Genomic DNA, 22,634 nt, shown 5'->3' with positions numbered 1-22,634 from the left:
ATAAGCTAATGTCTATTGTGTAGTTAGTTCAGTTTATGAGGCTGTTATTTTACTATAATATATAGGCTCAGTTATCATACTACTTCTTATTTAAAAAATCAAGAAATTACTTGTTCGTTCAATATCAGTGCTGTCAACATGTGCTTGTTTGACAAGCTTGTACAGTAACGATGGTGTGATCACGTGGTACATGTAAGTTCTCCCATTTAACACCGATCCAAGAATGCGGTTATAAAACGTCGGTTGATACGGTAGTTACATTCTCCTCCGTCTGAGCGTTATCACAGTCGGTGAATCATGTCTTTCTGTTCGTTCTCTGGAAAGGAGGTTTATAAAGATCATTTTCAGACTGGTAAGTTGACCCCGAAATACCGTGTAACATATGTAAACAGGGGCAACTTGTGTAATGCCATGTATTATCCGGCTAACTTCTGTCATTTGATTAGTAGATTATTTGATTAGTGGAAAAGAAGTAAATGTCTTTTTTAGCCTTTGCTTCAGATTATAAAAGTACTTCCTGACGTGGTTTTGCCATTTGATATTGTCAAATGGTCCACAGTAAAAGTTTAATGGCAATCGGAGATGCTTTTGTTCATCTTCTCAGTGATAAGTTTAATCTTAATCATCAATAGTTTACAATTTTAATTTGTCGAAAGAATGTAGTTAAGTAGTTATTAGTTAATTCGTTCGTATTTATTTTTTTATTTATTTATTTATATCAAACTGTTTAAAAGCTATATTTGTATTACCAACATGTGTGTTTCTCCTCCAGGCATGTATGTTTGTGCTAAATGTGGACATGAGCTGTTCTCCAGCAGGACCAAATATGAGCATTCATCACCCTGGCCAGCCTTCACAGAAACCATCCATGAAAACAGTGTGTCTAAATATAAGGAGAGACCGAACGCTTATAAGGTGCAATTTTTTGGAGAAAATGAAAAATTGCTTTAGAGTTTGTTTCTTCTTCAGAACAGATTTGGTGAAATGCATTTAACAACAGTTTGGTTCTGACGGCACCCATTCAACTGTAGAGGATCACCTGATGAGCAAGTGATGCAATGCTGAATTTCTCCAAATCTGTTCTAATGAAGAAACAAACTCATCTACATCTTGGATGGCAAATCTTTTTTTTTTTTTTTCCCACTTTATTTTGATTTTCTCCAACTCAGCTGGTTACACCATACAATTACAGATCAAGAATAACTGAAGAATAGTAGAATGATGACATATATAAGTACAAATTTTTACACAACTAAACAGCTCAGAAAACAGAAAAAAAAAAAAAAAAAAAACAACAACAACCTGGTCATCTGAACACATGTGCACCTTAACCTCACAAGTATAAGAAAAAGATGCTCAAGATAAAGTAGACTAATAATCTGTACCGGGGTGGCGAACGTTGGTCCTGGAGAGCCGCAGCCCTGCATAGTTTTGCTTCAACTGTAATCAAACACACCTGAACAAGCTAATCATGGTCTGAAGGGAGAATAGAAAGCAACAGGCAGGTGAGATTTAATTAGGGTTGGAGGGCTGCGGCTCTCCAGGACCGGAGTTCGCCACCCCTGATCTGTACCTTGGGGGAGGAAATGGGTTATTGCCAGAGGAGCAATGTACTTAGGTATTTAGAAACAATTCACTTTCCTAAACAATCTAAAAGAGGACCTCAAATTTGATAAAAATTACCAGAAGTTCCCTTCATTGTGTGTCTCATTTTCTCTAGTTTAACAAAATAAAAGATATCTTTAATCCATAAAGAATGAGTAGGGGGTGTAGGCGATTTCCAATTTAGTAAAATTAAGCGTCTCGCTAAGAGTGTTAGAAAAGCCACAACATGAGCCTTATGTTTGGGTATGTCAGGCGATTTAGTTGGATGGCAACTAAAATTTTCATTTTCATGCCTTTAATCTCAGATCTGGAGAATGTGAACAATGAATTCTGTACTGTCTTACACAGGTCAAATGTGGTAAGTGTGGAAATGGTCTCGGCCATGAGTTTATAAATGACGGACCCAAACAAGGCCTCTCGCGCTTCTGAATATTCAGCAGCTCTCTGAAGTTCGTTCCTAAAGGTAAACGCAACAAACAATACAAGTATTTTACATTTTTTAAAAATAAAATACGGTTAAATATTTAATGTACCGCTATGACCATCAGCTTTCAGAATAATCTTAATTTCTACACTGATGATATCTACTTCTATGTATGTATGCATGTTAATACATTTGATATGTTGCACAACCCTCTTGTTTTCTTTCACAGACAAGAATGAACAACAGTAGAGCCTGATGTTGGATAAGCACGTGAGGATGTTTCAGTAGTAGCGTATGGAGAATGTTTTCCGTGTGGATGGTGTATGAAAGGCTCTGAAGAAAAGCCCACAGAGGAACGTTCAGAGCAGTGATGTGTATTCAGCCTCATGGGAAACATGTAGATGCTTACTCTTAATAACTGGTACTGCCAATCATTATGCAAAAATTTTTATAATATGCACAATATACACTACTGTTAAAAAATCTTTAAACTGTTTTTTAAAGAAATCTTTTATTATGCTCACCAAGACTGCATTTATTTGATCCAAAATACAGTAAAAACAGTCATATTTTGAATTTAAAATACATTTAAAATTTAAAATAACTGTTTTCTATTGTAATTTTTAAAAATGTTGTTTATACCTGTGATCAAAGCAGATTTTTCAGCATCTTTACTCCAGTCTTCAGTGTCACTAGATCCTTTAGAAATCATTATAATATGCTGGTTTGATACCAGTTGTTTCTGGAATACCGTGGTACTTTTTTCAGGATTCTTTGATGTTCAAAAGAACAGTACTTATTTAAAATAGAAATTTTTTGTATTTAATGCACCTTGCTGAAGAGAAGTATTAATTCCTTTAAAATAACAATCGTTTGGCTACTTGATAACGTAAGAATCACAGAACCCCACTTGACCATGCAAAGATAATCATTTAAACATTTACCACTTATGCATATTAACATATTTAGAACAATACCAAAAATGCGTTTTGGAAACTACAACGGTTGTTTCTGTAGATTTCAATTACTAAACCTTGTCTGCATGTACAGTAAACTGCTGCACTTGATTGGAACCCAAGAGATGTTCAAAGTCTAAAATCCTCTATGAAGATCTTCCTTTAAACGGGGTTAATAAATATTTGCTTGTGTGAATGAATATGTAATGGAGCGGGTTGATACTTTGAAACTATAAAGTACATACATATTTAATGTAGAGGTCAATAAAAGCAACCTGTGCTAGAATTGCATAAGAAATGTTTCTTTTTCTGATTGTATGTTGTATTTTATTAGCCTTTTACAGGAAAACAAGGCTTAATTATTTATTTTTTAGGAAAAAATGTCATATTAATGCTGAACCACAGCTGATTTTTAAAACACCCTTTTATATAACAGTTAGAAATGGCTACTAGTTAACTAATTTTGCCCACTAGTATATGTTGGACCTACATCCTCAAGATTAAACTATGCACCATGTCATCTTTCAGGTTTCATAATTGAAGAAAAGTTCAAACCGCATGCAAACCGATCTTCCTTTAAACGGGGTTAATAAATATTTACTTGTTGAATATTTTGGAGCGGGTTGAGCTTTGAAACTTTTACAGGAAAACAACCTGGGTAAGATTGCATAAGAAATGTTTCTTTTTCTGATTGTATGTTGTATTTTATTTTTTACAGGAAAAAAATGAAAAAAATCATGTTAATGCTGAACCACAGCTGATTTTTAAAACACCCTTTTATATAACAGTTAGACATGGCTACTAGTTAACTAATTTTGCCCACTAGTATATGTTGGACCTACATCCTCAAGATTAAACTATGCACCATGCCATTATTCAGGTTTCATAATTTAAGAAAAGTTCAAACCGCATGCAGTTTTTCCCATGCATGTCAATGCTCTAGTCAATCTGTTACCATCTGAGGTGTGTAAAACAAAGCTGTTTTGACTAAAGTTCATTTAGACCTGGTAAAAGGTTAATTTTACACATGTGAATTTTCATGACCAGCAGAAGAAAGAAAGTGAGAAAGCAAATCAACCTCTTTGCAGAAAAAGAATGGCCACAAAATATGTAGTCAGATCAATTTTTTTATATAAACGATAAAACAACATACGATTTCTTCCATTCTAGTCATTCTGAAATCATTGTCATACATTGAATTTGCATTATTAACAAGTTAAAATCAGCTCTTTCGATCAACTTTAAACGTCATAGTCAAGATGTCATCAATCCCAGCTTGAAGTTCATCTTGTTCCTGGACGCTTGACACTCCTTTAGGGGTCCCAGTTAGAATCAGATCACCTTCCTCCAACGAGATAATCTCGCTGATGTAGTTTATGAGATAAGGGATGGAAAAGATCATCTGGGATGTGTTTCCATTCTGTTTCACGATATCGTTCACCTTCAACCAGAGGTTGATGCTCCCGGGGTCCGGGATCTTCTCCTTGGGAATGAAGTCACTAATGGGGCATGAGGTATTGAAAGCTTTAGCCAGAGTCCATGGAAGACCTTTGGACTTGCATTCGTCCTGCACATCCCGAGCTGTCATGTCCAGGCATAACACATACCCAGCCACATGGTCCATAGCTGAAGACTGAGGAATAGCAGTCCCTGCTTTACCAATCACCACCCCCAGCTCAACTTCGTGGTGGAGGTTGCTGGTGTAGAAGGGAAGCAGAATAGGAGACCCTTCTCTAACATAAGCAGACGGGGGCTTCAGGAAAAGGACAGGCTCGCTGGGTATTGCATTTTTGAGCTCCATAGCGTGATCTGCATAGTTTCTCCCAACGCATATAATTTTCCGTCCCCATTCCCAAAAGCGAGCAATATTCCTTGCGCTCATTTTGAAGTCCAACAGCAGACGACAAGACCTGCAACCGGAAATAAATGACCTTTGGTCGCTGAACGAAGGGCGGTCAGACACGTTGGTACAGTGCGAATTATGTAACTCTAGTGCAAATAAAATGAACAAGAAACTGACACAACTGTCTAAAAGACATTATTTTTTTCTTCAACTACTAAGCCCGAAAGCGAAATTAAAAATCCTACTACGGAGAAGGCTTATCTTATGAATATTAATTAGGTCTCGCTAACATTCTTAAACTCTGCCCAATGGCGAACGCCGCGTTGTTGAATATTAATAAGGTTTTGCTGACGCAACTAGTCGGCCCTCCAATGGCAAAGGTCTGATTTGTAAAAGTGGAACACTTGTTTTGGTCATGTCACTACACTCAGGATTTTGCCAGAATTTTCTTTACAAATGAGAAATGTTATATGTGGGTACTTTGACTCAAAGAAAATATTTGTTTTATTATAAATTTAATTATTTTCTTCAGTAAATTTTACATTCACAAACGCAAATTCTCAAACTGTAAACCTGTCTTTGTGGTTTTTCTAAGAGATATGGAAAATTATATTCATTTGATCTCAGTATCTACTAATAAGAAAGCAATGAAAACTCTTAGAAAATGTTCTGCACTTAAAGTTTTTGTGTAGAGAATATTATGTAAAACAATGGCCCTTTATTGCATTTTATTTTACTTTATTTTTATTTCTCTTAGTATTGTTTATTGCATTTTTTGTACTGTTTTATTATTATTGTTGTTGCTGTCTCTTTTATTTTCATTTTTGTTGATATTTTGTATTGATTTGTATGTTCTTGTTTTCAGCAATAAAAAAAGGTCTGATTTGTAAATTGTAAACCCTCATATTTTATTTATTTTTTGTATTGTATATGTTTGTAGTAGTTTATTTAAAAAAAAAACTATTAATTAAAAAAAAATCTGTTTTCGATTTATTTTCCCATGTCTCTTATTATTTTTAATGATCTTTTTTTATTTTTTGGTACTCCAGCTGCAAAGCCATCAACAAACAATTTCTTTTGGAAAACGTGAAAGAAGACATTTTAACATGAGTTATGGGATATTAATAATATTTAAATGTAACTAATATGTATTTGTCGGTGTTTCGTCCCGCATAATATATTGTGAACTGTTTTATTTTTATATTTTGTTCTATTTTTTTATTTTCTTATTTTATATGTAAAAATACACGCTGTAATTACCTTGTACCTAACTGTACTGGTTTCTTCAATTATTTTTTAAAAAAAAAAGAAAGAAAAAATAGACTTTTGAATGTGAATGTAAATGGTCATGTGACGTCTTCCAACACCTGCATCATAGTAGAATTCGTAAATAACGTCAAATACAGCGTGGATTACAGCGCAACACGCGGGACACTCCTCCATTTTGGATTGGTTAAACGAGGGGTCAAAGTTAAAAAGTGGGCTGACTTGCACTCTAAACCAGACTTTCTACTTCCTCCCTGTTCTGGCTGTAATATCAGCCAGCTGAAGTCCTGATATGTTGTTCAGGTCGCTGGCGGTGAGTGCCTGCACTCTCGGTGTTCTCGGAGCTGTCTCGCATAAATTCGGTATGTTCACACGAGAATCTTTACCCACTCATGATCACAATGACTTATTTATGGATATATAACCATATGGCAGCGCTGTCAAAGTACCGTTCAATGTTTTGATTTAGTAGTAGAGTTGTTCCCAGTACGGAGCAGTGTTACATCATCTTAGCTGTTGACATACGTCATCGAGCATGACATCTTGCATGTCTGTAATGCCCGGTTACAGTGATCATATAACATATATAGAATACAATACTGTACATGACGCGCGGTAGGAGTGACGTAATTGTAAACAATGCATTCTTTGTGTTAATCCTGCATTGTGCAATTGAAAGTTGCAGAAACATTTATTAAACATTTCTTAATTCTCACGTGTGTGGAGTTAATAGGCGCGTATTGCAATAATACACCATGCATTATATATATATATATATATATATATATTTTTTTTTTTTACAGTATTATATAGATGCAGTATGGATAGATTGACCCAGCATCAAAACATCGATGTTTTGAAGATTTCAGTGAGGCTGTTAATGATTTGATCCCTACATTTTATGATGTTAATATTCAAAACGCACACTAGTGGGCACAATTTTGCGTGCAGATGATTTTTATTTATTTATTTATTTATTTATTTATTATTATTTTTTTATTGAGTCATTCAAATTCTGAATTTTACAGTAGCCAGGAGGTGAACACAAAGAATAGGAAATACAAAATGACAATGAATTAGGAAAAAAATAAAATAAAAAAATAAAAAAATAAATAATAGTAATAAAATAAAATAAGAAAGAAAATGTTTACATACATTAATACATTTAACAGCTTTCTTGTTTGTCAGATTGTAAATAGATTTTATGTATTGCTTAACTTCTGATTTCAAAATGAGAAACAATGGTTTATTCTTGCCATACTTGCATTTATGTATACTAAACTTTGCCAGCAAAAGCAACAGATTAATCAAATAATATTCCTGCTGGAATGACATGCCGTAAGTGAAAAAACCAAACAGAACATTTTCAAAACAAAGCTGAAAGCTGGGCATGATATGATCTCTAACAAATGAGCAGAAATCTGACCAAAAATTGACTGAGTGAGGACAACTCCAAAATAAATGAAAAAACGTTTCTGTGTGTAGACGTGCAGATGATTTTTAAACGAATAACCGTAATAATATAGTTACGTCATTAAAGCATGTTATAAAATGTGTAATATTTAACTGTAGGTACACTACCATTCATTCAGCAAGGATGCATTAATATTATTAAAATTTATTTAGAATCCTGAAAAAATGTATCAGTGTCCACTAAAGTAAGCAACAGCACAAGTATTTTTAATGATAATAAGAAGCGTTTCTTGAGCATCGGATCAGCGTGTTGTAATGATTTCTGAAGGATCATTAGATTAAATTGTAATGATATTTCACAATATTACTGATTTTAATGTATTTTTGAGCCTAGAGGTCTTTTGAAAACATTTTTAAAAATGTTACTGACCTCAAACGTTTACTAGGAGTATAGATCGAAATAGTTTCCGCAAAAATACTACAGTTACTAGTTATTTTTACTTGCTGTAAAATCATATTTTAATGTAGGATCTCCTTCAAACTTCAAAGCTTTCAGATTTTGTTGTGTCATTTTGTTTAATTGCATTTAAACTGGTCATACCAGCCTAAAGTAGTAAAACTGGTTAACTGCTTTTTGGAAAAAAGGGTTAGGTTTTAAGTTCATCTTTTTAAATGAAAAATTTTAAAAGGTGGACTGCTATCTTTGACACAAATGACCAGCTTTTACCATCTAGAAAGTATATAACCATACAATATGTGATGCACAGTAACTAAAATTGTAGTGACTGATGTATTTTGGTAGACATGGTAACTAGGTTTTTTATGTCATTTAAGGTTATGAAAATGTATTGTTCACGTTGGAACATTTACTGATTGCAAATATCATGGATTGTGTTTTATAGTTCCTACAGGTTTTTTTCACTCAGCTCTTAGGAAATCGTCTCTGGTGGAACAGACAGACATGAAGGTAGAACTGCTGCCTGCTCTTACTGACAATTACATGTACCTCCTCATCGATGAAGACACGAGGGAAGCAGCCATAGTTGATCCAGTAGAGCCTCAGAAAGTAAGAATATTTCTTTGTGCACATCACATGTTACAGACTTTATACCATGGGTTCATAACTGTTATCTGTCTCAGGTTGTAGATGCGGTCAAAAAGCATGGCGTGAAGCTCAAAACCGTCCTGACAACCCATCATCACTGGTGAGTCAGACCTGGAAATTACCTAGATTTTATGCTCTGATATGACAGTTGGAGTGGGAAAAAAATACTTGATGTTTTATTACTTTTAGGGATCATGCAGGAGGTAATGAGAAGCTGGTGAAGCTTATGCCGGGACTAACAGTGTACGGTGGAGATGATCGAGTGGGAGCTTTAACTCAGAAAGTCACACACTACAACACTTTCAAAGTATGTCTTATTTGCATAATACATACTGTTGAAATTTTGGGGATTTTTCTTAAAAGTAATTAATATTTTTATTCAGCAAGGATGAATTCAAATGATCAAGGGTGACGGTAAAGACATTTATGATGTTACAAAATTTTCAATTTCAATAAATGCTGTTCTTTTGAATGTTCTATTCATCAAATAATCCTGAGAAAAATGTATTATGGTTTACACAAATATATGAAGCAGAACAACAAAATTGATAATATTTCTTAAGCAGTAAATCATCATATTAGAATGATTTCTGAAGGATCATGTGACACTGAAGACTGGAGTAATGATGCTGAAAATTCAGCTTTGCATCACAGGAATAAATTAAATTTGAATTAAAATACATTCAAATAGAAAATGGTTATTTTAAATTGTTATAATATTTCACAGTGCTACAGTTGTACTGTGTTTGTGATCAAATAAATGTAGCGTTAGTGAGCAAAAGAGTCTTTCAATAAAACATCTTACCAACCCTAAACTTTTTGGTGTTTGGTATTGTACAATCACATGTGCATAAATTGGCTTTGAGTACAGCTTAAGCAATCAGAATCATACATTTTATACTGCTGGACACATCTGAGATCAAAGGATTTGTCAATTTTCTTATTTTCTTTTCTTTCTTTTTTTTGATTATTTCAGGTGGGCTCTTTGAATGTAAAGTGTTTGTTCACGCCGTGTCACACTACCGGTCACATCTGCTATTTTGTAACAAAAGAAAACAGCACTGAACCACCAGCCGTGTTTACAGGTGAGACATATTTTACATACGAACTTTTACATTAGAGTTTACATACAAATTGACACTTTCATTCAGCAAGGATGCATTGAATTCATTTTTTTTTATATTTTCAAAAAAAAAGTCATTTATTTGATTAAAAACAGTGTAAACAGAAATATTGTGAAAGATTATTGCAGAAAACAACTGTTTTCTATTTCTATTCTATTTTCTATTTCTGTGATATCAAAGCTGAATTTTTAGCATCATTACTCCAGTCTCCAGTGTCACATGATCCTTCAGAAATCATTATGATATGCTGATTTGCTGCTCAAGAAACATTTCTTGTACATCAATGTTGAAAACAGCTGTGTTGCTTTATTTTTTTTATTGGAAACCATGATACATGCGGGATTTTTGATGAAAAGAATGATCAAAAGAACATAATTTGTTTGAAATCAAAATCTTGGTAACATTATACAGTTGAGGTCAAAAGTTTACATCCCCCCTTTCAGAATCTGCAAAATGGTAATTATTTTACCAAAATAAGAAGGATCATACAAAATGCATGTTATTGTTTATTTAGTACTGACCTAAATAAGACATTTCACATAAAAGACGTTTACATATAGTCCACAAGAGAAAATAATAGTTGGATTAATAAAAAAAGACTTAGTTTAAAAGTTTACATACACTTGATTCTTAATACTGTGTTGTTTCCTGAAAGATCCACAGCTGTGTTTTTTGTTTAGTGATAGTTGTTCATGAGTCCCTTGTTTGTCCTGAACAGTTAAACTGCCTGCTGTTTTTCAGAAAAATCTTTCAGGTCCCACAAATTCTTTGGTTTTTCAGCATTTTTGTGTATTTGAACCCTTTCCAACAATGACTGTATGATTTTGAGATCCATCTTTTCACACTGAGGACAACTGAGGGATTCATATGCAACTATTACAGAAGGTTCAAACACTCACTGATGCTCCAGAAGGAAAAACAATGCATTAAGAGCCGGGGGTGAAAACTTTTGAACAGAATGAAGATGTGTACATTTTTCTTATTTTGCCTAAATATCTTTTTTTTTTTTTTCATTTAGCACTGCCCTTCAGAGGCTGCATAGGATACTTACATGTTTCCCAGAAGACAAAATAAGTTAAATTTACCCTGAGCTTCAAATTCAAAACGTTTTCACCCCCCGGCTCTTAACGCATTGTGTTTCCTTCTGGAGCATCAGTGAGTATTTGACCCTTCTGTAATAGTTGCATATGAGTCCCTCAGTTGTCCTCAGTGTGAAAAGATGGATCTCAAAATCATACATTAATTGTCGGAAAGGGTCAAAATACACAAAATGTGGGATTTGTGGGACCTGAAGGATTTTTCTGAAGAACAGCAGGCAGTTTAACTGTTCAGGACAAACAAGGGACTCATGAACAAATATTCCTAAACAAAAAAAAACACAGCTGTGGATCATTCAGGTAACAACACAGTATTATGAATCAAGTGTATGTAAACTTCTGAACAGGGTAATTTTTATAAATTCAACTATTATTTTCTTATGTGGACTATATGTAAACATTTTTATGTGAAATATCTTATTCAGGTCAGCACTAAATAAACCATACATTTTGTATGATCCCTCTTTTTTTGGTAAACATTTTGCAGATTCTGAAAGGGGAGTGTAAATTCTATTTACTGTCACTTTTGATCAGTTTAGTGCATCCATAATGAATTAAGGCAGAGCATACTATGAACTGTATTAATATGTTGTTTTTTGTTATGTCCATATTGTAAACAGGCGATACTCTGTTCGTGGCCGGCTGTGGAAAGTTTTTTGAGGGTACTGCTGATGAGATGTATAAAGCTCTGATTGAGATTTTAGGCCGTCTTCCTCCGGAAACGGTAACTGTTCCAACATCTAAACTGAAATCTCTGCCTTTGTGCTATTAAATGTTACTAATTATTTATTATTAAAAAAATAAATGCTCTTTAAACATCTTCATAGCTACTGAAACAGATGTTTTAGGTCATCATTAGTCACATGCTCTAAAGTTACAATTTGCTTTTGTTTCAGCGCGTGTACTGCGGTCACGAGTACACTATCAATAATCTGAAGTTTGCACGGCATGTCGAGCCAAATAACGAGGCCATCCAGAAAAAGTTAGCATGGGCTAAGGTGTGTAACTTCTCTTTAACCCGTATTCTGTTTAACTGCAAATATTATCATAGCACAAGTGTTTGAATAACCTTGTCTTACAATGATTAGGAAAAATACGATAACGGAGAGCCAACCATTCCCTCGACAGTGGCTGAGGAGTTCACGTTTAACCCCTTCATGAGAGTGAGGTAGGTGAAATAGTTCCTAACTATACATACAAATCTTCTTGCAACCTTGACAATTAAGTTAACTTGGATTATTGCTGTTAAACAGTTTTTTAATGCAAAAAAATATAATTATTAAAAAATAAGTAAATAAATATAAATACATACATAATTTATAAAAAAAAATTCATGCATTTTAATAAAAAATAGTTTTTCCATTTTTATTTGTTTTATGTTATTTTTTTTTTTCCCCAACCAATATATATTTTTCATAAATACTGTTATCTTTGTGTTTGCACTTCAGAGAGAAGTCAGTACAAGAGCATGCTGGGACCAGTGACCCGATTGAAGCCATGAAAAACATCCGTAAGGAGAAGGACGGCTTTAGAGTCCCGAAGAACTGAGCTTTTGGGCTTGTCTTTGTGATGGTCGCCACCACTACGCTCATCACTTTACTAACAATAACAGGACATGAGGCACATGCAGAAACTCCATTTACAGCAAAAGCACAATTACTAAGCTGTTCATTTTCGTGTTTCTTCTTTAAGGCAGCGTATCGTCTTCAGCGAGCAATACACAGGATTGTTAACCTGTAAAACAATGTATTTAAACAATTGCTGCAAGCCATAGATCAAAGAAAAACATATTATTTAGAATGATTTCATCACTGACTGAATACATTTACTCTGTTGATTTGCATTTATAGAAAATTCACACGCTGTAGGCAAAATTGTATTTACGTAAGGTTACGTAAGTTTTATTTTTGACATTTTCAGCTTTTGCAAAAATCTAGTCCATGAACCAACGCTATGTGGTTAAATTATAGTTTTATTTCAAAATGTTTGTCTTAATGTGCAATGTTTTATTTTGTAAATCAAAAATTATTTTTAAGATGTTAAAAATCTTAAGATGAAGCGAGGTGTTCTAGCAAAATTATATTTGGTGTATTTTTATGTCCATCAGAAAATGAGATTTGATGAAATTGCGTTTATTTTGATGTCTTTGGACGATTTGAATGTAAAAAATATTGAACACTGCATACTGATTTCAGCTTTTCGCCTTGTTTTAGCTCAGTCATTGCTGCAGCAGAACTTGCACTTTTTGTCATCAAAAATAACAGATATTAATCATTATAATTATAGTGTTCAAACCGAATAAAGTCTTAATGTAAATATACACTGCTGTTTGTGTTTTTCATAAATCTAGCTAATTGTTAAATAGAAGTTATTCTGTTGCAATAACTGCAAAAGTTTTCAAACCTTTGCGAACCTGTTTTGTTACCAAAAGATTTACATAATATTATGCATAATAAAAGTAGAATTATTTACCGTTTAGAAAACCAGTCGTAAGTAGCACGGGTATATTTGTAGCAATAGCCAACAATACATTGTATGGGTCAAAACTGGGTCAATTTTTCTTTTATGCCAAAAATCATTAGGATATTAAGTAAAGATTATGTTCCATGAAGATATTTTGTAAATTTCCTACCATAAATATATCAAAACTTACTTTTGATTATTAATATGCATTGCTAAGAACTTTTTTCAATTTTCTCAATATTTAGATTTTTTGCACCCTCAAGATTCCAAATATTGTCCTATCCTAACAAACCATACATCAGTGGAAAGCTTATTTATTTAGCTTTCAGATTATATACAAATATCAAATTTTAAAAAATTGACGCTTATGACTGGTTTTGTGGTCCAGGGTCACAAATGAAAATGATGTACTGTTTACGTTAATAATAGCAGGACTAATTTAATACTTCAAATGTAATATTTTAATATTTAATACTGTTTTTGTTGTTGTTTTGGCTATTCATAAAATCCCTAAATTAAAATGCCTATAATATTAACAAAAAAGTAAAAGAATCTAAATACATGAAGAAGAAGAAAAAAAACGTGTTGAATATATTCATCGTTTATTTTCTCAATAAATAGAATTACATTCGTGGAATGATTATATGCATGGCAACATGCAATCAGATTTTTTATTATCATAAATCAAAATATATTTAAAAATATATTTCCAGTGCACACTGTATAGTAACATCTACTGAATCTTTTGCATTCAACACTTTCACAAACAAAAAACAAACTCACAAATAAATGAAAGAAAAAAAAAAAAACACAAGGCAACATTTACAGAAAAATGGCTATTGTTATAAAAGAGCGGTTTGATATGTCATCTGACCTCAACTTTCTTAACAGAAGCATATTTCCAGGAAATATTACTTGCATAACCACACTTGTCGATGTCTGTATGCGATTAGCTGGTGTAGTGTTAAATGCGTCTTAAAGACCGACTTCACACACATATGTGTTCAGTGGTTTGCTAAACACTTAAACGAAAGGCAAAGAAACAACATAAACAGTTGATCAGTGTCTCCTCACCACTTTATACTGAGTCCATTGGTGTTTTTCTCTACTGCGTGGTACTGGGTGTGCAGTAACTGTCTGGCTTTCTCCTCACCTACGCTATTTAACCAGCTCTGATAGAGTTCAGCCACTCGTGAGTCCTGCTCTGGCACTGAAGTACGTTCACCGCGGTACAACTCCTCCACCTGCTGCAGCAACTCTTTGTTAGTTTGATCTGACGAAGGCTTAAGCTGTCCGCCGCCATTAAGACATCCTGTAAAACAATTAAAAGCATCAGTGATTCCCATCTTAATTTAAAATGCTGAACAGCACTGAAACAAACACTATCTTATTACTGTAGAAAATTCAGTTGTAGAAAATGCAGTTTTGAAGCTGAAAGAATTTACAAAAAGAGTACAAAATTCAGCATCACATTAAAGGAGAAGTCCACTTCCAAAACAAAGATTCACATATAATGTGCTCACCCCTTGTCATCCAAGATGTTCATGTCTTTCTTTCTTCAGTTGTAAAGAAATTATGTTTAAGGAAAACATTTCAGCATTTTTCTCCATATAATGGACTGATATGGTGCCCCGAGTTTGAACTTCCAAAATGCAGTTTAAATGCAGCTTCAAACGATCCCAGCCGAGGAAGAAGAGTCTTATCTAGCGAAACGATCTGTAATTTTCATTTAAAAAATACAATTTAAATACTTTTTTTCAAACGCTCGCCTTGCCTTTCTCTCCCTGAACTCTTTGTACTCTGGCTCAAGACAGTTAGCGCATGTCGAAAAACTTCAAAAATCATTTCAAAATCATCCTACATCACTGCAGAAGTACCGACACAGTGTTTACAAAGTGAACATGCAAAGAAGATCAAACACCTTTAACAAAAAAGGTAAAACAGTGATATAGGATGATTTTGAAGTTGAGGGAGAACATGAGATGGGAGTTTTTCGACACACCCTAACTGTCATGAACTGGAAAAAAAAGTCCAGGCAGAGTAAGACAAGATGAGCGTTCGACATTAAAAAGTATATAAATTGTATTATTTTTATAAAAATAACGATCGTTTCACTAGATAAAACCCTTCTTCCTCGGCTGGGATCGTTTACAACCACATTTGTGATCGTTTGAAGCCGCATTTAAACTGCTTTTTGGAAGTTCAAAATCAGGGCACCATATCAGTCCATTATATGGAGAAAATCCTGAAATGTTTTCCTCAAAAAACATAATTTCTTTACGACTGAAGAAAGAAAGACATGAACATCTTGGATGACAATGGGGTGAGCACACTATATGTGAATCTTTGTTTTGGAAGTGGACTTCTCCTTTAACTATGAAAACATATTATTACATAAAAATGAATACAATACAATTAGAAAATATAATTCTAAAAAAGTAAAATTGTCCTTCAGTGACGTTGATTGCAATATTTTTTCCCCACATAGAGGCATCATACAGCATGTGTTGAGAGGTAGATTGCACAAAGCTGCAGAAAATGTACAAATGTTACAAAACTAGGGTTTTAAGGTGGTGTTATTTCTGACCTGACGGACATGCCATCACTTCTACAAAGTGGTAAGGTGACTTTCCACGTTTCAGCTTCTGCACCAGGTTTTGAATATTCCTGAAGCCATAGACGGCAGCAAACCGCAGCAGAACTTGACCGTCCCTCTCTAGAGTTGCTTCCTGGAAGTCTTTGTTCCTTTTTGAACAAAAAAAAAGAAAAAGACAAATAAAAAAGGTATCTTACAAAAATGTAAAACACAGTAGCACATTGGTACTCCTGGAAGTGTTATGGTGAACAAACAATTGTTAAAACAGTCTTTTTAAATAAATAAAATGTGAAAAGTCACATTTTCAAAAATGAAAAGGGTAGATGTGTACTGCCAACACACATTAATGGTCAAACAACATGTAAAAGTGAACTTTGCATCCAATGACCCCTTTAATTTGTGTTCTGAAGATGAATTAATGTCTTATTGGTAATTATTTGGTAATTGAGTAATTAATGACAGAAGTTTCATCAGTTTTGATTTATCAGATATTAGGGTACTTTAACATGCCATAAACAACTATCATATTTATGGTACTTCAATGTATTTTCAAGAATTCCAAAATATTATACAGCTCCTAGAATTTCTAATAAATTTCCAGTCATAAAAATCATTTTAAAGTGATTTTTAAAAATCATTTTATACAGAAATTCTTAATTTAAACCAGTAAATTACAAATTACTTTCTAGAAATGACCTTCTAGTAATTTCTAGCCAAATAAATACATTTGGGGAACTAAGCATGACTGGGAAAATTATATTGGCTACAGAAATTGTATTAGCATTATCTAAACCTTTAATAATTTCCATGATTTTTTTTTCCTTCTTTTAAAAAAAACCCCTCATATTTCTCGGTTTTCCTGGTCTGTCTGAAAAACAACAGTTAATATTTCGAACATTTCTAACAAATGAGAAGTCTTTTGGCCATTTTGGTTAATTTAATGCAACCTTGCTAAATAAATGTTTGAATTTCTTTAAAAGGACATCTACTGACCCTAAACTTTTAAACAGTGGTCAACAAACAACAGATCTGGAATCTTTTTTAACAGTATTGCTGTGTTCAAACGTACTTCATAGTCTTGTAAGTCAGTTCATCTACTTCAACCCCGAACAGCTGTTTGGCGGCATGTTTGTAGATGTGATGAAGGTATCCTCCCGATCCACTTCCTGCATGACTCAGCAACTCCTCCCCACATACATTACTGAACCTAAACCACACATTCACACAAGCAAATTCACATCTACGACTCTTTTTCATAAATGGTAGCTGGGTTTCACTGTCAAACATAAAGAACTTACATTGTGTCTAAAGGAGCCACTTCCACGTCCCTCAAGGACACTTTCTCCTCTTCCAACATCTTCAGAACTTCACCTACGAATCAGAAACACAGTAGATGAGGTCTGCTTCTTATGGCTATAATCTTACCCGTTTAATCCTTTTAGATTCACTCACCTGAAGTGATGACACAGTCCACCTCTCTGGTCTCGTACTCGTTGAGGTAGAAGTCTGGTCGGGAAGCCTCTAGTTTCTTATCATAGCAGGGCATTACGGTCACATGGTAGATCTTCTGTGGTGAAACACCCTGTAAAAGCATAACGTGAAGAATGAAAATCTCATACTAGGACTACCATACTAATGCACTGATTATATACCATGATTAAACATGCATTTTGGACATTGATTTGTCATGTCAATTTAAATAAGTGAGGGAAAAGGTTTAATTATTATTTAGTTTATATAAAAATATAGATGCTTTAATTAATATTATATATATTTTTATATATATATATATATATATATATATATATATTTTTTTTTTTTTTTTATATCATCTAAAAAAAAAAAAAAGACATTTTAATAACAAATATCATTCAAATAATGCGTCAATTTAAAAAAAAAATATTCTGACTGCAATTCTGACTTTTTTCTCAGAATTGTGAGATAAAAACCTGCAATTGTGTGTTATAAATTCAGAATAGCGAGATATAAATTCACAATTCTGAGATATAAACTTACAATTCTGACTTTTTTTCTCACAGTTGCAAGTTTTTTATCTCACAATTCTGACTTTTCTTCTTGAAATTCTGACTTTTTTTTTTTTTGAGACACAAAGATACAACTGCAAATAATAAAGTCCAAAAGGCTCAGAATTGTGAGTTTGTAGTTACAGTTACAGTTCTAACTTAACTCGCAACTGCGTGCAACTCGCAACTAAGTCAAAATTTTGATTTTATATCTCGCAATTCTGACTTGATTCGCAGTTGTGAGTTTTTAAATCTCACAATTCTGATTTGTTGCTTTAAACATTAAAATCAAGGTCTAAAAATACACTGCTGTTCAAAGGTTTGGGATCAATAATATTTTTAATGTTTTTAATTCTCTTATCAAGGCTGCAATTACTTTATCAAAAATACAGAAAAAAAAAAACTTAAAACAGTTGATGAAATAAAAGTTAAAAAGAACAGCATTTATTCAAAATAGAAATCTTTTCTAACAATAAAAGTCAATTTACCAACTTATCAATTTAACACAACCTTTGTAAAAAAAGTATTAATTTCTTTCAATAAATAAAGAATAAAAATTTACTGACCACAAATTTTTAAATGGTAGTTTATATTGTCACAAAAGATTTCTGTTTTGAATAAATGCTGTTCTTTTTAACTTTTTTTATTTATTAAAGAATCCTAAAAAAAGACTCACAGGTTCCAAAACTGTTTTCAACAATGATAATAAATCAGCATATTAGAATGATTTGTGACACTGAAGACTGGAGTAATGATACTGAAAAATCAGCTTTGGATCACAGGAATAAATGATATTTTAAAATGTATTCAAACAGAAAACAATTATTTTAAATTCTAATAATATTTCACAATATTACTGTTTGTTTAATCAAATAAATACAGCCTTGATGAGCATAATAAAAACACTTTAAAAACACCATTAATCTTACTGATCCCAAAGAAGTGTAAAACTTTTTAATGTGAGACTTTGTATTTGGCACAAAGCATTTGTGGGCAGTTTCTATATCTCTGAACAGAAGTTCATTGTTTACTACCTTCTGCGAGGCAAAATAGCCCTTAACTAGAGAACCCATCATCTGCTGGGGCGAGCGGGTTGTGCTGATGTACGGAATGATGAATTCACCGTGAGTCTTCTCAGCATAGCAAATCCAGCCTGAACGAATCACAAAAGGTCATTTAATGCACATTGGACCCATAATAAAACACACTGCCGAGAATATTTCTGAAAAAAAAAAAAAATTACCAGGACAGGCAGATGCCAGCATCGGTAGAGCCTTCTTGTCTACTTCCTTCCGACTAAATCGCTCTAGAAATTCCCTCTGGCTTTCTAATAAGCTGAATGAGCGGCTGAAGGCGGTGTCAAACACATAATGGACACCTGAAAGATCGGTATGGGGATTCTATGACCTCAATACGCACAGGAGGATGTCTTTGACTTGTCATATGAATCGTAGACTTAAACTCACCCAAGTTTTTCAGGAAGCTGGTGAGTCTCCGAGCCACTTCGCTGCTGTTGAGACCATAGTGTGCTGCTAGAGAGGCTCTGGACTGAGGAGATAGAGACACCACCACCACCTTCTGCTCACTACTGCTGACCTGCTGCTCAAAAACATAAACAGGTTTTGAGGTGAACTATTCATTTGGAGTAAAACGTTACAGTTTTTCACATTTGCTAAAACACTAAACCAAATTCTCAATAGCCTAAACCAATGTGTCAAATAAATCACTCTTTCTGCAAAACCTTAAACAAGTTTAGGCAGTTTAGACACTGTTTGCAGATCTCATGCGCTCTTTTTGCAAAACTCTAAACACATTCTCACTCACTAAGACACAGTTTGCTCTGTGATGAACTTGTGATGCAAAACCCTAAACACAAGAAAGCAAAAGTTAAACACAACTGCAATACGGCGGTCATCGTTTACACACAATAATTCAAAATTCTACACACTTCTTTCTACACACACACGCACACAAATGTATATATATATATAAATAATGTATTCACACTCGTATATAATTATATACTGTACACACACACACACACACATACACATGTTGTGTTTCCATGTTTTATGGGGACATTCCATAGGCGTAATGGTTTTTATACTGTACAAACCATATTTCTATGGTTTTCACCCTACACCTGCCCTGCACCTAAACCTAGCCCTTACAGAAGACTGTGCACACTTTTACTTTTTTAAAAAAAAACTAATTCTGCATGATTTATAAGCCTGTTTCCTCATGGGGACCTAAAAAATTTCCCCAAAATTTACTGGTATTACTATCCTTATGGGGACATTTGGTCCCCATAATGTCATAAATACCAGGTACATGTGCACACACACTCACATATATACACACATATGTGTGTATTTTTCCTTTTTATTTTTTTGGTATATTCACCAAACTTAGGTTTGATTTATTTTTAGTGTGTGTGTTTTTTGAGGGTGTGTATGTTTATGCATCTTTTTTATTGCAAAATAATTACTATATACAGTAAACATTCTTTTTTTTTTTTTGTAACTACATGCACTGGGCACTGTGTTCTCCATTTTTTGATGTAGTGTCTAATGAATGATCTGTAGTGCGTATAGTATTATGTGTGTATGATTTGAAAGCTCTGTTTGATTTTAAGTACAGGTGAAATGGTTTTGAAGCCATTGTTTGATTGTGCCAGAAGAGTCAGGGGTTCTGTTAATTTAGTTTGAACATTTGGATTTGTGTCTAAGGTTCTGAGAAAATGAGTGATGGTTTAAAAAAAATGTGTTTTAGCATTTCAGAAAAACTGTAAGTGCAGCCAAATTACTGCACCTTATTTTGAAGTAGCACACGGTTCAGTTCCTCATGGCTCTGCTGGGTGATCAGGACACTCTCCGCAGACGTGATGCAGCCACTGCAAGCCAGACAGTCGTTCAGTGTAATCTTCGCTTTCTCCAATTTTTGCCTTTGACCATCCTGGGAAACAAGCATTTGTATATCTATTATATGTGCCAAAAGAAACACAGATACAACTCCACAATACAGGTTCAAAATTAAAGTCACATCTTTTGTACTCACCTGATGGACCTGAAAATAACTGCCATCATCTTCTATCTGGATTTTAGCTACGGATCTTCCCTGCTTCTTTTCCACCTTTACAGGCTTCACACATTCCTGATAAAATGGGCAAATTAACACCAGTGAAATTACATTTCAGTAAAATCCTACCGTTTAAAAGACTGGGCTTAGTAGGTTTTTTTTTTTTTAGGAAATTAATACTTGATTAATAATTAATAACACAAATGCCAGTAATGCTACAAAAGATTTCTATTAGAAATAAACGTTGTTCTTTTGAACTTCCATCAAAGAGCCCTGAGGAAAAAAATCAGTTTCCACAAAAATATGAAGTAGCAACTGTTTTCAACATTAATAATAATCAGAATGCGTATCAAGTAGCAAATCAGCATACTAAAATGATTTTTAAAAAAATCATGTGATGCTTAAAAAAAGTAATGATGCTGAAAATACAGCTTTGCATCACAGGAATAAATATATATATATTTTTAAATATTCAAATAAAAAATTATAATAATATATCACAATATTGCTGTTTTTACATGCTTGTTTTTACTTAGATTTGCTGAGCATAAGTGACTTCTTTTAAAAAAATAAAAAATCTAAACTTGTGAACACTACTGTACATGCAACGCCATCCAAAATGTTTTCGGATACTTAGGTTATACTTAAATATGTATGATTGTGACAACATTAGATGACAAATACATGATACAAGAAAATATCACTTGTAATCAGCAATGACTTTACTGGTGTAGCAGTAACCTTCAGTGGATGACTAAGTGTCAAAATACATTTTGAATAGTATTCAAAATAGTTTTGCTTTCAATATGTCTTACAATGTCTATAATAGAAATAAATCACCTGGTTCGATATTTTGTCATCTAAAGCCGTGACATGGAGACATTTCAATGTTGCTTAAGCGTACATGCATTTTATACACAAGAGTTTACTTAGGCAGCTCACTAGGTTTTGAGACACAGCCACTTTCATCATTATTGACCTTGCAAATAAAGTGGGCCCAAACTTGGGAGCTCTAACTAAACGAATGTCTTTGATAATTAGCAGTTACAGCTATTACAAGACTTAAACGTTATTAAAAAGCCTTGTCAGAAACATGTGTCACTTTATAACCTGTATCGTTCTCTACACAATGTGACATCCGTTTATCTGAAGACCAGCTGACCGGTGTCTTTTTTGCCTAACGTATCCAGCTGATACACAGTAAAAGCGCTAATTGTATAGCTACGTGTCTATTTTAAATATTACAGGCAAGAAACAACTATTCAACCTGGGACGGAGTAATAAAATCATCCAAATCCGTGAGCTGAAGCACTCCGCTGAAATGCGACGCCATTGTTTTTGCTGCTAGTACCCGTATTCCTGTGATGTGGTTGGCAGGGCTCCGTGAATGACTTCTAAACTGTCCAATCGTAGACCGCTTGAAAGTGGCTCCGCCCAATCAAAGCAAACAGTGAGAGGTAAAGGGCGGGACTTAGAAAAAGAAGCTAACGCAGGTATTGTTACATGTCATACTGACAATTTTATCTACTTATCTATTAAACGTGGACGTTTTTGCATTTTACAAGCTAGGCTAGAGAAGATTTAAGATGTTTGAGTTTAAAATAAAGTATTTTCATATAAAAACATCTTATTCTGAAACC

At 33.6% G+C, this 22,634-nt stretch overlaps 4 protein-coding genes across 5 annotated transcripts; 2 read left to right on the top strand and 2 right to left on the bottom strand.

The window, feature by feature from the left end:
- Positions 1 to 186: 186 nt before the first annotated feature.
- Positions 187 to 3,584, top strand: msrb1a (methionine sulfoxide reductase B1a). Its single transcript, XM_051098897.1, has 4 exons — positions 187 to 352; positions 773 to 915; positions 1,954 to 2,068; positions 2,259 to 3,584. Exons 1-4 carry the CDS (start codon positions 298 to 300, stop codon positions 2,276 to 2,278), a joined length of 333 nt encoding a protein of 110 aa, XP_050954854.1. The 5' UTR covers positions 187 to 297; the 3' UTR covers positions 2,279 to 3,584.
- Positions 3,585 to 4,099: 515 nt separating this feature from the next.
- fahd1 (fumarylacetoacetate hydrolase domain containing 1) lies at positions 4,100 to 5,082 on the bottom strand. The gene has a single exon (XM_051100835.1). It carries the CDS (start codon positions 4,865 to 4,867, stop codon positions 4,208 to 4,210), a length of 660 nt encoding a protein of 219 aa, XP_050956792.1. The 5' UTR covers positions 4,868 to 5,082; the 3' UTR covers positions 4,100 to 4,207.
- A 1,224-nt stretch (positions 5,083 to 6,306) lies between these two features.
- Positions 6,307 to 13,153, top strand: hagh (hydroxyacylglutathione hydrolase). Of its 2 annotated transcripts, none has more exons than XM_051106509.1 (9): positions 6,307 to 6,456; positions 8,410 to 8,573; positions 8,648 to 8,712; positions 8,802 to 8,919; positions 9,589 to 9,697; positions 11,454 to 11,557; positions 11,730 to 11,831; positions 11,922 to 12,001; positions 12,282 to 13,153. In XM_051106509.1, the coding sequence occupies exons 1-9, from the start codon at positions 6,387 to 6,389 to the stop codon at positions 12,379 to 12,381; spliced, it is 912 nt and encodes a 303-aa protein (XP_050962466.1). In that variant the 5' UTR covers positions 6,307 to 6,386; the 3' UTR covers positions 12,382 to 13,153. The 2 variants fall into 2 exon arrangements, with proteins under 2 accessions (XP_050962466.1, XP_050962467.1); XM_051106510.1 differs by having other exon boundaries at positions 6,358 to 6,456; positions 8,441 to 8,573.
- Positions 13,154 to 13,881: 728 nt separating this feature from the next.
- Positions 13,882 to 22,342, bottom strand: narfl (nuclear prelamin A recognition factor-like). Its single transcript, XM_051106816.1, has 11 exons — positions 22,262 to 22,342; positions 20,974 to 21,069; positions 20,728 to 20,871; positions 19,383 to 19,515; positions 19,160 to 19,294; positions 18,951 to 19,069; positions 17,345 to 17,474; positions 17,191 to 17,263; positions 16,962 to 17,099; positions 15,884 to 16,041; positions 13,882 to 14,608 (listed from the first exon to the last, which is right to left on the bottom strand). Exons 1-11 carry the CDS (start codon positions 22,325 to 22,327, stop codon positions 14,367 to 14,369), a joined length of 1,434 nt encoding a protein of 477 aa, XP_050962773.1. The 5' UTR covers positions 22,328 to 22,342; the 3' UTR covers positions 13,882 to 14,366.
- Positions 22,343 to 22,634: the final 292 nt, after the last annotated feature.

Source organism: Labeo rohita, chromosome 3 (genome assembly GCF_022985175.1).
Source record: "Labeo rohita strain BAU-BD-2019 chromosome 3, IGBB_LRoh.1.0, whole genome shotgun sequence".
In the NCBI taxonomy this organism is placed as follows: domain Eukaryota; kingdom Metazoa; phylum Chordata; class Actinopteri; order Cypriniformes; family Cyprinidae; genus Labeo; species Labeo rohita.
The sequence above is the reverse complement of the archived record's forward strand: the minus strand, read 5'-3'. Positions and strand labels throughout refer to the sequence as shown.

Coding starts and splice junctions, on each gene's coding strand:
- fahd1 (XM_051100835.1), bottom strand. CDS start 4,867: ATGAGCGCAAGGAATATTGCTCGCTTTTGGGAATGGGGACGGAAAATT.
- hagh (XM_051106509.1), top strand. CDS start 6,387: ATGTTGTTCAGGTCGCTGGCGGTGAGTGCCTGCACTCTCGGTGTTCTC. Junction 6,457..8,409: donor AGCTGTCTCGCATAAATTCG/GTATGTTCACAC, acceptor TGTGTTTTATAG/TTCCTACAGGTTTTTTTCAC. Junction 9,698..11,453: donor ACCACCAGCCGTGTTTACAG/GTGAGACATATT, acceptor TATTGTAAACAG/GCGATACTCTGTTCGTGGCC.
- narfl (XM_051106816.1), bottom strand. CDS start 22,327: ATGGCGTCGCATTTCAGCGGAGTGCTTCAGCTCACGGATTTGGATGAT. Junction 19,516..20,727: donor GTGTGCTACTTCAAAATAAG/GTGCAGTAATTT, acceptor GTTTTTGAGCAG/CAGGTCAGCAGTAGTGAGCA. Junction 17,264..17,344: donor GGACTGTGTCATCACTTCAG/GTGAGTGAATCT, acceptor TCTGATTCGTAG/GTGAAGTTCTGAAGATGTTG.